Raw genomic sequence first — 12,629 nt, forward strand, 5'->3', positions numbered from 1 at the left:
GGCACAAGGTGCCTAGGATTGAGAAAACAGCAAATGCTTCCAAAGAGATTTAAGATACTGTGTTGTGTTCTTTTACCTCAAGTCTCTTAACTTGGTTCAGTTCAAAAAAATCCTGTGTCCCCGCCAGGTGCCCTGCCCCACAGGAGGAACTATAGGTCCAACAGGAATCAAGCGCAGGCCTTATCTCCTAGCAAGAGTCATCAGAGCTTTGTAGAGGTGTCTGCTTGAGGTCGGGGACTTGGTCTTTCTCTGACATGTTTTGGTATGTCCCGTGAGACAGCTCCATGCCCAGGAGGAAAGAGAGCAAAGATTTTTTTCCATGAAAGACATTGACATTGAAACAACAGCAGCTGGAAATTGGCAAGGTGCCCTCAGAAGGTTGGGGAAGTGATTTATTTTTCCAGCCTCACCACAGGAGCCAAAGCCCTGGCAGATGCTTCCATGCATTCACGGCAGCTGATCTGAGTGAGATCATTATTAATTATTAGTCACTTCTGAGTGTCTTTCTCAGGAACTACAGGACCCTCCTGAGTTGCAATCAATACTGTGTACACCTTGCACAAGGAACTGAGTGGCATGTAATTATAAAACACTATTGATTCCCAGCAAAGGGGTTGAAAATGTACAAATCCTTCACATAAAAAGCAGCTAAATCTTCAAAAAGCCTTGATGACGATAATTATTTATTTATTTATTTATTTAGCCAAGAAAGAGACCCACGTGGGAGTCAAAAACTTGAAATGTTAGCTAAAGTAGGGCTAGTTACTGCCAGGAGCCAGATCTATACACATAATTATTTTACTCTCTGTGCTGGCATTGATTCACTTGGGTTGCATGTTGGAAAGATCTCTGTTTTGGGTCTATAATCCAAATTATTCAGTCAGTTCCTTTGATAATGTTTTCTACTCGCATCTTCCTGGATTATTTTTCAGTAAAACAAATAATTACACGTCTGGAGCTTGACCCATTCCCATCCCCCAATATAACCCTCATTCCTTTCCCTAAACCTGCTTTTCTTCTTTTGTTTCAAACCATCTGCTCTGCCCCTTGGCCAGGAACTTCACTCACCCTCACAAGCCCCATAGTCCCCAAATCCTGCCTATTTGATTTTGGCCTAATTTTAATTTCTACTTCTAAGTTGGCATCCACTCCCGTCCTGTTGGAAGAGCTGGAAATCTGGAGAGCTTTTAGTCCGCCTTCCTTTTGTCTGTGTCTCCATTCTCAGCAGCGACCGTGAACATGGACTCTCCCACTGCCTCTGCTTAACTCACTGACGCCCTGTCCTGTTCTGCATGCACCCATAGAATGGCTTGGCATTGCACTTTGGCTTCTAATCCCCACCCCCCCAACTTCCTCCTGCCCTGCCTCGTGGCTGTCAGGAGCCCCCTTGAAAATGCAAGTCTTGGTCATAGCATTTGACTGCAGAAAGTCCTCCAGTGGTTCCCTGTCACCCACAATCTAAGGAGGACAAAAAATTGTTGATCTGGAAGCGATAGATATTGAGTCTTCAAAATATGTAGCTTATCTCGAAGACTCAGTGGTCACTGGAAGACAGCAAGTCTGGCAGATTGTAGGCAGGAGCCGCATTAGGAAGTCCACCTCATCTGTGGGCTTCTTTGGAGTTTTGAACTTCTGCCTGATTAACTGGGGCTGTGACGAGAGCTTTTGTCCTAGAAGGCTCTTTCCCTGTTTGCAGAAAGCTAGCCGTCAGGGTGATTTAGTCACAACCCATGCTCTTTTGGATACTCCTGTTTTCTCAGCCAGGCAGGGAAGAGCTGTTGAGAATGTTAAAGGGCAATGGAACCCCTGAGAGGTTCCCCCAAACCTCATATTGGTGGAAGAAGAAATCCTAATGTTGGTACAGGGCTCTGACACCAAGGGCTTTGGCACTTCTCAGAAGGACCACTAAGGGCCTGTGGTGTAGGAAAACAATCTGACGTGTGACTGTCCTGAGCCTTACAGGATGTTCAGCATCCCTGGCCCCTCGTACTATGTGCCAGTCATGGCCTCCAGTCACAGAGACCACTAGAAAAACTCCCCCATGCCCTTGCACATTCCAAATGCTCCCTGGATTGGGGAACTATCCTGTCCCACTGAGAAACATTCGTTCCTGTCATTATTCCTAAGATGTTCTCCTTTTCTGAGAGCATCACGAAGTGCTAGATTAATCCGTGATCTCTCTATGGCTCCTGTTGCCTCTTCATCTTCTGGAATGACTGAGTTCAGACTGCGCTGCCACTACTTACTGGGGCATGACCTTGCACATGAGGATGACCTTTGACAACTGCTTAATCTCCGCATGCTTCAGTTTTCTCATATAAAATGGGGATGATAATAATATCTACGTCAGCAGATTTTTGTGAGGATTAAATAAGATAAAGCATGAAAGGTGCTTACCACACTGTCACTGTCGGCGGGCTGGTGAGTGTAGGAGATCATGACAATGAGCTTAAGGGTCTTACTTGAATGAGAAGTCGAAATTGATACAAGTGTAAAATCTGGAAGATAAAGGCAGCATGATATATGGGATAGGGTAATGGACAGGGTCAAGGACAAAGAATTCTATTGTACTCTCAGCCATTAGTTACTGTAGGGCCTTGAAGGTGTCACTTCATTTCTGTGGATTTTGCTTTCTATTCTCTGTGAAATGTTTGCCCTAACTGGCGTCGAAAAGAGTGGCTGGCATGAGCACTGGAAACGTTTTAAAACCCATAGTCTCCCGTAAAGGGTCTGATGATGTACCAGGGTCAGCCAACAGGGAGAACGCACCTAGCAACAGGGACTTCTTGGGAGGAGGCAGACCTGGGGAGTCTACTTGCACGGGGAAGGACAGGGTATTTGCGTGCCTGAATTGCTCCCTGCGCGACCCCTACCCCCATCCTGGCCAGCAAGTCCCCCAAGAGCACAAGACAGAGCCCTCAGGCGTATAGGCAGCTATGGAGAAGGGCGCAGGTCTGCGGTTCAGCAGCCCTCCCTGCGGCTTTCCCCACACCCCCGCACCAGCCCCGCTTCCTTCATGGTTGTCTGCTTGTGGCCCCACAGCAACAACGGCGGGAGAAGGAGCTGCGGAAGCAGCAGGAGAGAGAGCAGCGCCGGCACTACGAGGAGCAGATGCGCCGGGAGGAGGAGAGGAGGCGCGCGGAGCACGAGCAGGTACAGCGGGGCCCGGAGCCCACAGTTGGCCCCAGCGGGAGCTCCAGCGCCAGCTGACCGTCCCTGGGGTGTGGGTCACCGTCTCTTAGGACTGCTCAGTTAAAGCGGGTTTTTACTCTTTCTCAAGCTGCTCTTCTCACCTATTCAAGAAGTCAAACGCACAGCCCTTGGCAATGCCCACTCGTTGAGCCTCGCTTCCTGCCCAGGCCAAAGTCCCCTGCACACCTTGATCTTTGGGTTCTCCCGACCCTGGGTATCTACTTTGAAGGTAGCACTGAAGCATGGTAAATGAGCCACATGGTCCTCTTTCATTGCTTCCGAAGGGCTTTTCTGCTCCTCGGTCTCCGGAGTCCCGTCCCTCCTCCGTCTTGGGTAGAACCGCATTCTGACCGCGCGGCGGTGGCGCGCTGCAGGGCGGAGGGCGGGGCCCTTACAGAGACCGCGCATGCCGGCCTTCCACAGTTACTCTATTCCTGCTGCTTGCACAGGAGCCTCTGACCTTGATGGCATTGTGACTTCCGGGTGGCCCATAAAGAGGGAACCTGCAATGAAGAGCTTTAAATTGTAGCTGGGTTTACGAAAACCATACAGTCACAGCAAAGCCCCGAGCCCCTCCGTCGGCTGTCGCAGGTGGAGGACTTGTGCTTTTGACTGCATTGAAATGCTTTTGCTTCGGTGCTTTTCCTGTTTGGTGAGGGGTTGTCTGGGCATTTTGTTGTTGTTTTTTCCCTCCTTCCTTCCTCACTTTACTTGGCAGCACTTGTCACCTCAAAGAAATTACCGGTTCTTTTTCTCTCTCTTTCTCTCTTTGTGTTCCTCTGAATGCTCTGCTGCCTGCCTCTCCAGGAGTACATCAGGCGACAGTTAGAGGAGGAGCAGAGACAGTTAGAGATCTTGCAGCAGCAGCTACTGCATGAACAAGCTCTACTTCTGGTAATGGGAAAGCAGAGGGCCAGCCACCTGCTCTGCGTTCATCCTGTGTGTGTGTGTGTGTGTGTGTGTCCCCACCTGTGTCCCCCTCACATGCCAGCCCACAAGGGGGGGATCCTCCAAGCCTCCTGGACCTCAAAAGTCTTGTGGAAACCCAATGCACTTCCTGACCTAGTTGGCCATCTGAATACCTTGGAGACCCTTGTCATGCATTCTTTAGTAACTCAGTCTCTTTGTGAAACTTTAGCAGGAATCCAGGCTTATGACAAGTTCAGGCTGTCATTTCGAGACCCACTGTGTTTATTGCAGAGTAATTTTTAAGGTCATTTGCAACATGCTGGAATACAATCACAGCGAAATACACCTCTTCTGTAAGAACCCACTCAGCTCTGCAGTCATATGTCATTTGCAGACTATTAGCTTTACCCTTACAATGGGAACATTTTGTGTTCCCTGCTCACGCGGCTTCCTCTTCAAGTACTTTTTTATTATTATAGCCCTGCTCTCCAAATGAGCTGCTTGATACATTTTTTTTTAACTGAACTTCTTATTCAGTGGCACTATGTTATTTTTTAGCCTGTGCGTACAGTTGCTAATGACCTTTGTTGGTCCAAGTTTTGTGAAACACAAGATGATTTGAGCAGTATCTGTGGCTACTTATTTAGTTTTGTACTTAACTGGACATGTTTGAATAGTTTAATTACTAAACCAGGAAGTGGATGGCTCCTTAGAGGGCTTGGGCGCTGACCATCCAAATGTCCTCATTATTGCTACTTTCTTGGCCCCCAGTCAGGGACAAGTCAGTTGGCAAGGGGTAGTGTTCTGTAGAGATTGCCATTAAAGCAATAGTGTTTTCAGGAAATGCTAGCCCCGGCCATAGCCTGTCTCTGTGGCATGTCCTGACATCCTTTGGTGGTTCTGTTGGCTTTTCTCGTTATCATCTCTTTTGGCAACATTGCATGTTTCTCCGGTGCCAGCCAGTGGTTTCCATATGATGATCTGGCTTTTCCTTTGCTTCTCTTTTCTGGTCCGGGTAGGAATATAAGCGCAAACAATTGGAAGAACAGAGACAAGCAGAAAGACTGCAGAGACAGCTAAAGCAAGAGAGAGACTACTTGGTGTCTCTCCAGCATCAGCGGCAGGAGCAGAGGCCGGTGGAGAAGAAGCCACTGTACCATTACAAAGAAGGGATGAGTCCTAGTGAGAAACCAGCATGGGCCAAGGAGGTAAGTGAGCTAGCAAGTGTAGCCACGTCCTATTGGCCAGCCTGGTGGCTCTAGTAACGTCACCCAGTAGAAGCAGAGAATTAACTAGTGCTTCACAACTGGAAAACAGTTCATCTTAAGAAGTGCATGCTTTGTTTTTGGAAGAGCCATAATGTTATTTCTGTAGAGAATTGACAAGGCACCTTAATCCATTAGTGGTTTTTGTTTTTCAGGGATTGATTTTTTTAATTTATTTATTTATTTTTTAGTGGTTATAAGGGATTTTTGTAAGTAATAACAGGAAGTTAAAAAATCATTTTTCTCATAGGTATCCAAATGAGTTTGTGGCTTGAGGACTTTTGGTGACTTCCCCTTGAAAGAATGTGATTTAATAAAGACTTAGGGAATTTGAGGTAGAATCCTTTCCTGTCCGTACCTAGACCCTGAAAGTGATCATTAGCACTGTCCCTGACACTTGCTTGTTCTGTTGTGGTGCGAAGGGACGCACAGTTGGTCTCAGACCAGTGGTTGTGGTAACCACTTCCGGGATCAGAGGTCATTTGTAGGGTTTGTTTTGTTTGTTTTCTTTTGCAAATCAGCTACTAGAGTGAGGACACATTTTCAAGAACGTGGCTTTGTGGCGAGCTATTTTAAATATCTAATTAAAAACTATCTGGGTGGTAGGAAAAAAGGTGGGCAAAGCAACGAAACCAAATCAGCCAAGATTAATCACCCTCCTAGGAGTCACTGTGTCAGCTCGTGTGCATAACAGCTTGATTTTCTGTTCTGTCATGGTTTGTGGCACCCCGTGATTTCCTTTATTTTCTTGTGAGCATAGCTAGTCATTTAAGAGGATGTTTGTGTTATTTTGTATTTTGTTCTAGTGTCTTCAGGTATTTATAGTCAGAGCTTATTTCAAGTTATCTAGACTACAGTCCTACCAGAACTAGATTTCTTACATAAAATCCTATTTTTACAAGAATGTTTCTTTTTGAATTTTTTTATTCTCTTTTATGTACATAAAGAAAATGCTTGAAACCATGTTGCGCTAAGGTTAATGATGATTGCTGAAAGGGCAGTGGAACCACAGGGTGTGTTCTTTAAGCTTTTTTGTATTCTTACATATTGTTTAAATCTTTTCTAATGATCATGTGCTATTTTTGCAAAATTCAAACCTTTTTCTTTTACAACTTAAAAAACGGAATCTGTAGAGAAAATCATTTGATGTCACATAAAGAATGTTTTTGATCACTTCCCTTTAGAGTCTATAAAGATGATTTGTATTTACCTATGTCTGTAACAGCTGCCTCTTTCTCTTAGATCAATAATTCATTTTTGTGATCCTACTCCCAGGTACGGCACCGACCCTTTAATAACCCACCTGTTCTTCCAGCTAAGCCGAATCCCTCTGCTGTTAGACAGCAGCTGAGGTGTGTCCTGGCTGGCAGAGGTGTGCCACCATCCACCAATGCTAAACCATTTTCTAGCCCTGCCAAGTTGAAACCCTCAGCTAAGCCACACTCACAGCTCCTCATCACGGCAGGTGTTCAGAAGGCTGGAAAACTAGGCTCCACTAAGCCAATGCCAGGAGCACCTGCAGAAATTAATGATTCCAGATCAAGACTCCTGCTGGAGCCTCGCTCACGGAAGAAAGGTGGACCCGCTTGTCCTAGTAGAGTTGGTCTTGAACAGCTGAAGGCTCAGGAAGCCTCGAGGACTGCAGTGAGATCCCCTAGGCGATCTCGCTCCCAAGGATGTAGTCCAACTCAGGAGTTAGGATCTGAGGTCATTTGTGTGTCCTCTCCCAACATCTTCAAAGTGACAAGCCCCAAGTTGTCCATCACTGCAAGTAAGGAGGGCCTTAGAGACCCCTGTGGACCTTGTGGCTGGAGGGGCAGGAATGCATGCATCCTTCCAGGTACCCCGACGCCTCTGAGAACTGCTGTATCGCTGAATGACCTCTTCTTGATGCATGACCCCATGGCCCTCCGTGTTCCCAGCCCCAAGCATGGATTTAGGAGAGGGACACCTACAGAGCTCATTGGAGAAGACTGTGATTCTCTGCAGAGCATCCCAGAATTCCTCCTTTCCCCTGTGCAGCTCCCGCACATGCAAATGTGCCAGAAAACGGGGAGAAGCCTGGAGCAGTTCCCACGTCCTTCCTTCCACCTCTCCCCCGCACGTTCTCATGTGAACTTGATCACTCTGACTCCACTGTTACTGAATTACTCTTTGTCCTCCTCACTAAGTGTCCTGGCCTATCCTCTCTGTTCAGAACTAGTTTACGGCTCCCGAGCTCTCAGAAGCCACGGCATTCCTGGGGGCCAGTCTTTGCAGATGCCAGCAAGATGGTTTTCTAGACCTTCTAATTCCCCTATGCTCCCTGGCCAGGCTCCTAGCAGTGAAAGAAACACAGCAGTTGGGCGTGCAAACAACCCAACTGTGTCAGCAAGCACTCCCGATGTGAGGCTCCCTGGCCATCATAAAGCTGGGCCACCTCTGGTGGGTGACATCTTCCAAGGTCCCTGGCTTTCTAGCAGCTGGCACTCTTCTTTGGGCTTCGTGCAGTTCTGGACATATGGGGGAACTAATCATATTTAGTCCTATCCTCCTGGGCGTGGTTAACGTAATCCAGCTTCCAACTAACCAATCTGTTCATGAAGCCATTCCCAAGTCTTAAAAGAGTGGGTGTTCATATTTTAGAAGAGAGATGAACCATTTAGATCACAGAATGAGTGATGGTGCTAAATCTGGGATCGGAGTGACTCGTGTACAAATAAGAACAAATAATTGTCTGCTTTGGTTTGATTCATCATTTTCTTAACACCCACTTCTTAAAATGGGAATAAAACTGGGTGAGAGGATCCTTATCTTCTTGACATTTTAATACTTGTCGTAGCAATGTATGCACTTCCTGAGCTCTATTTAAACGTTTCTTTCCTACAGTAGGGAGGTAGATGGAACTGAAAGTAGCTAGACGGCAAAATTCATTTCAGATCTTTAGAGACAGACAGAATTTTGAGCCCAGCCATTTCTAAATCATCAACCAAGAATAAGAACCTGAGTCAAGCTCTCTTCAGGAGTTAGAATAAAAGGTACCCTTTCTTTTTCAAATGTGTCCTCTACCGGGGTATAAAATGGACATTATCCTTGCCAGGGAGGAATGGGCAGCCGTGGGCATGCCACAGGCTCCTGTGATACAGGGTCCAGATCTTTCTTGCCCCCAGTGCTCTTGAGACACCCCCGCAGCCGTCTCCTCCCCTGGCAGCCTCTAACTTGCGCCATATTTGTCTTCTAACTCAGCTCTCTCCCTCCTCCCTAAGATGGTTTGTCCCTCCTCGGTTATTTTTTCATCCCCTTATTTCTCTTCCTTTTTTCAAATTGACAGTTTTTCATTAGCTGGGATAATGTTATCATGCCCCACCCTTGGTGATTTTGTTGCTTCATTGTGTTAAACATAAGTCATCATCGCATTTGACACTCACTTTCTCATTAAATTGTTGGATGTAATAAGAAGAATGAAAATACTCAGTCATTTGCAAATCTTGTTGAGCTCCTCCCTCTCTCCATTTGCAGAGTATTCTATCTGTCCCGATGGTCACATTGATTGAGATATTCAGATTCCGGCCAGAGAGAAGCTTTCCTGTCTCTATTAAAAGGAAGGGTGGCAGCATTTTCACCCCTTGCAAGTTCTCGACCATTCCTGGATTGGGATGGAAGTCCGATTTGTTTCTGTAAAAACATCAGTATGATATTCTGTTGAACATCAGCAAAAATTGAAGGTCTTTTTTTTCCTCCACTTTTCTTAAGATGGTGATTCCTTTTCTTATAATACCTTTTGCTTATAATGGGGCAGATTCCTTTCCTTCAAATGACATGTGATTGGGCCTGGCAGTGATTGGGTATGCGCCCCCTCCCTATATTTTTTTCAAATTTTCTTCCACACACAGCCGTGACAGAATGTTCCTTCTCCATGAATACTGTATGAGATTGTATTTTAGTTTTTTTCAACACTCCATCATGTTCTTACTCCCTGATACATTCCAGTCATCTGGTCATGGTTTTATTTGGCAAACGATGGGCCAAGATGTCTCTTTATATCTCGTCAGCCCACTGGACTCTGCAATCTCTGTATGGAAGAACTCCTCCACTTGGTTTCCCCTACTCTACACTGATGTGGTTTTTTTCCCCCTTTTTATATGAGTCATTTTACAGCTGAGGTCCCCAATTACCACTTAGAGAGTGTACGGCTCTGCTCCCTTCTTTGCTCAGTTTCTGCTTCGCTCTCTTTTGAGCTGGCCTAAGAGAGAACTGGAAAGGAGTTAAGGAGTTTGAGTTCAAGTTCTTCCACCTCCTGACTAGGTGACCTGGGAGGAGTCTTGGAGCTTTCCTGAGGCTCAGCTTGCATTCCCTTTCAGGAATGCCTCTGGGCACTCCTGTCTGCGAATGTGCCATTGAAATGATAAGCGCTGTACAGATACACGTGAAATCTAGTCTTCAACACAATCATGTTTTGTTTCCAAGGCCACTGTCCCCCACAAGAAGTAAGCGTCTGTTGTTTCTGGTTTGGATTTCACAAGGGCAGTCCGCATGGAGCCCCGTGTCCCCGACCCCCATCCACCCGGTGATACACATACACGTCTTCATTTCCCATCTGAGTGCGAAAGCTTTGTCTTATTATTTTTAAGTTACGTGCTCCATCCCCAGGAAGACCTCTCTGCTCTTCTCTGGATAAGTGGTCCAGGCTTTTGACTTCAGATGAAACTCCATTTTAAGCATTTCACGTGAATGAGTGTGTCCCCTGTTCTCAGAGGTGCCTCAGAGAAGGCATGTCCCCAGTCTTGGCCTGCATCTGCTCCTGCTCCTGCGGTTTTGCCAAAGAACAATATGACACAGCTCTTTATGTGACCAGAGTGACTGCAAGGTCCTAAAGGTCTAGTGAGTACCTAAACGTTATTTATTGACTTCTTTCTCTTTCTCCAGCATTGCCAATAAAAACAAAAACATCAGTTGTTCAGTTGGAAGAAAAGGAATTCCCATATGATTGTGTTTAATTCACCATGTATAAATAAGCTTTTAAGTAAGGCCTTCTAGCCTTTCATGGACCCCTCATATGCTGCATCATATAAAATATTATAAAAATGCACCCATATGACGTCGTAAATATATTTTTGCTGTCAACATCTAAAAAATTACTGCTATAATTTTGTTCTGAGATTTTTCTCTCAGCAGCTTTCATTCATTATTGCTAAGTGAGACATTGTAAGCAATGAATTGTTGTCAACATACAAACTAATTTAACGATTGACATTGCTGTGTTTCCTTTTATACATGTTTAACCATATTTGTATTTATTTTGAGAAATTTTTTGAAGTCCTGTAATCAACAAATTTATTTTCAGGTCTTCTGTGTTTAGATAGCCTTTATGTGTCTCAGAGGCCTTAGACATCACTTCTGTAGGACCCCATGGACAACACAGCCATGCCTGGAGCAGAATTTTATTTCTGAGACCACAGTTATGTTTCTTTTGTCTCCCTGTAATGCAGCAACACATAGGAAAGCATTTCTGCTGAGGTGATCAAAATCTCTCCAAATTTTAGTTTTGATGTTAAAACCATCCTTTTAATGAGAAAAAAAAAAATGGTTTTGTACTAAAACTGATCAGTCTCTCCTAATCTTGTTCTCTGTGTTCACTGATAATCCCTTCAAGTTTGCAATCCTTCATAACCGGTATCTTTTGTTGTCATGGTCCAGCACCTTGAGACTCTGTGTCTCTTGCTACTAGAACATTCTTTTTTGGTGATACTCTGACATTTGACATCTCCTTGGGGCAGGAGGTTGGAGTAGAGGCTCAGTTCATAGATTTATTTTTAGTATCACACGAGGCAAATCAAAACATATCTTCATTGTACTGCAGTGTTGAATCACATATATCCTTATTCTGGGTGAAAAACAAAACACTCTTTTTTTAATTAATTAATTTATTTATTTTGGTCTAACTCACATATCCATCTCCTTTTCAATTATTAGAATAAGATATGGTGAATCAGGAGACAGGCCTTTGCCCACTACCAACTTAATCAGAAGGGGCCTGAACCTAGATACACCACCTAGCTTCTCCTTTCTTTCTCTGATAGTTGGGTGTTTGATTTGATATCTTTGCTCCAGTCCTCATGCTGTTCCTTTGGTGCAGAAACAATGGGCAGCATTTTCTTCCTGAAAACCTTAGGACAAGGTTCTCTTGAGACAAAGTATACAGCCAAATGGCTCATTATTACACCTTTCTCGTAGATTTTCAGACTTCTCTGGACAAGCTCCAACCCAGGAAATCTCACCAGACTGAGTCATCCTGAAATAATTTGCACAGTGTAGATTATCTATACCATGTATTTTAGGATGGTACAGCCTGACACATACCAAGGGTAGGTTTTCGTATGCAAACCACATGATAGAAGGCATAAGGAACTTTACTAGAGAGAGATTAGTAATAGTTCACAACTAATCAAACCCATTAACTGCCTATAAAAGTCAGCCCCTCACTTTTCTGCCCTGTTCATTTCCCATGACAGCCGTCAAGCCCATGTGGCCTGTGGTAAGAATACCTCGTTTACTGGAACCTTGCTGCTGGCTATTGCCAAAAGAACTCTATGATTTCTTTGCTCAAGATGGAGTCTTTTTTGACTCCATCCCCTCAAGGCAGACTTTTTCTAGTGCTGTTCTTAATGTGCTGTCTCTGTATGTTTAAAACTGAGTGTATTTTACAGCTTAAAAGAATAATAATGGCAAATAGTCTTCACTCTGAATACATTTGGTTCCTGACTGTTGGGTAACAGGTGCCTATGGTTTGGAAAGCCAGATATTTATCTGAAAATGTGTCTGAATCTCTTGGGCTCCTTAGCTCAGACAGCAAATGGCTTGGAATCTCGGAGTTTGGATGGTGAGAGGTGCTCGTACATGGCATTTATCTATTAACGATCTTCCATGGAAATAAGAAAATGGCTAATATTTGACCAATTCCCATGGTCTGGAAATAGTCACTTTCTTTTCTAGTATTTAGTATTTAGAAAAGCAATACATTGCATGGCTTGCTTTCAGTTGATCTGACACTGTCTTTGTGGGACTTTCTCTTTCTGGTCTCAGCTCAGAACTGGCTTTATTCATTTCTTTTTCTCAGTGCAGCAGCCAAATAATTACCGCTGATGTAATACTTTGCCCACACGCACACACAAAGTATACATGTTCTGGTTTATAGGGCTGGCTCGTGGTAGCTAACACTCTTTGGTGTGTGGTAAGCTTCCGGGACATGGAGTTTCAAAACCAAAGTCAACTGGATGTCAATTG

At 44.8% G+C, this 12,629-nt stretch overlaps 1 protein-coding gene across 8 annotated transcripts in view; it reads left to right on the plus strand.

Moving 5' to 3' along the window:
- The window catches only part of TNIK (TRAF2 and NCK interacting kinase), a 377,677-nt gene that overhangs the window by 303,284 nt on the left and 61,764 nt on the right, over positions 1 to 12,629 (plus strand). For 5 of the 8 annotated variants that reach the window (XM_032341356.1, XM_032341372.1, XM_032341359.1 and 2 more), the window contains exons 13-15: positions 3,043 to 3,153; positions 4,000 to 4,086; positions 5,121 to 5,309. In XM_032341356.1, coding sequence (XP_032197247.1) covers positions 3,043 to 3,153; positions 4,000 to 4,086; positions 5,121 to 5,309 — 387 coding nt within the window. The remainder of the gene's footprint in view (positions 1 to 3,042; positions 3,154 to 3,999; positions 4,087 to 5,120; positions 5,310 to 12,629) is intronic. The other 3 variants (XM_032341364.1, XM_032341369.1, XM_032341374.1) reach the window with 1 other exon arrangement.

This window comes from Mustela erminea, chromosome 1 (genome assembly GCF_009829155.1).
Source record: "Mustela erminea isolate mMusErm1 chromosome 1, mMusErm1.Pri, whole genome shotgun sequence".
NCBI classification, from domain to species: Eukaryota; Metazoa; Chordata; class Mammalia; order Carnivora; family Mustelidae; genus Mustela; species Mustela erminea.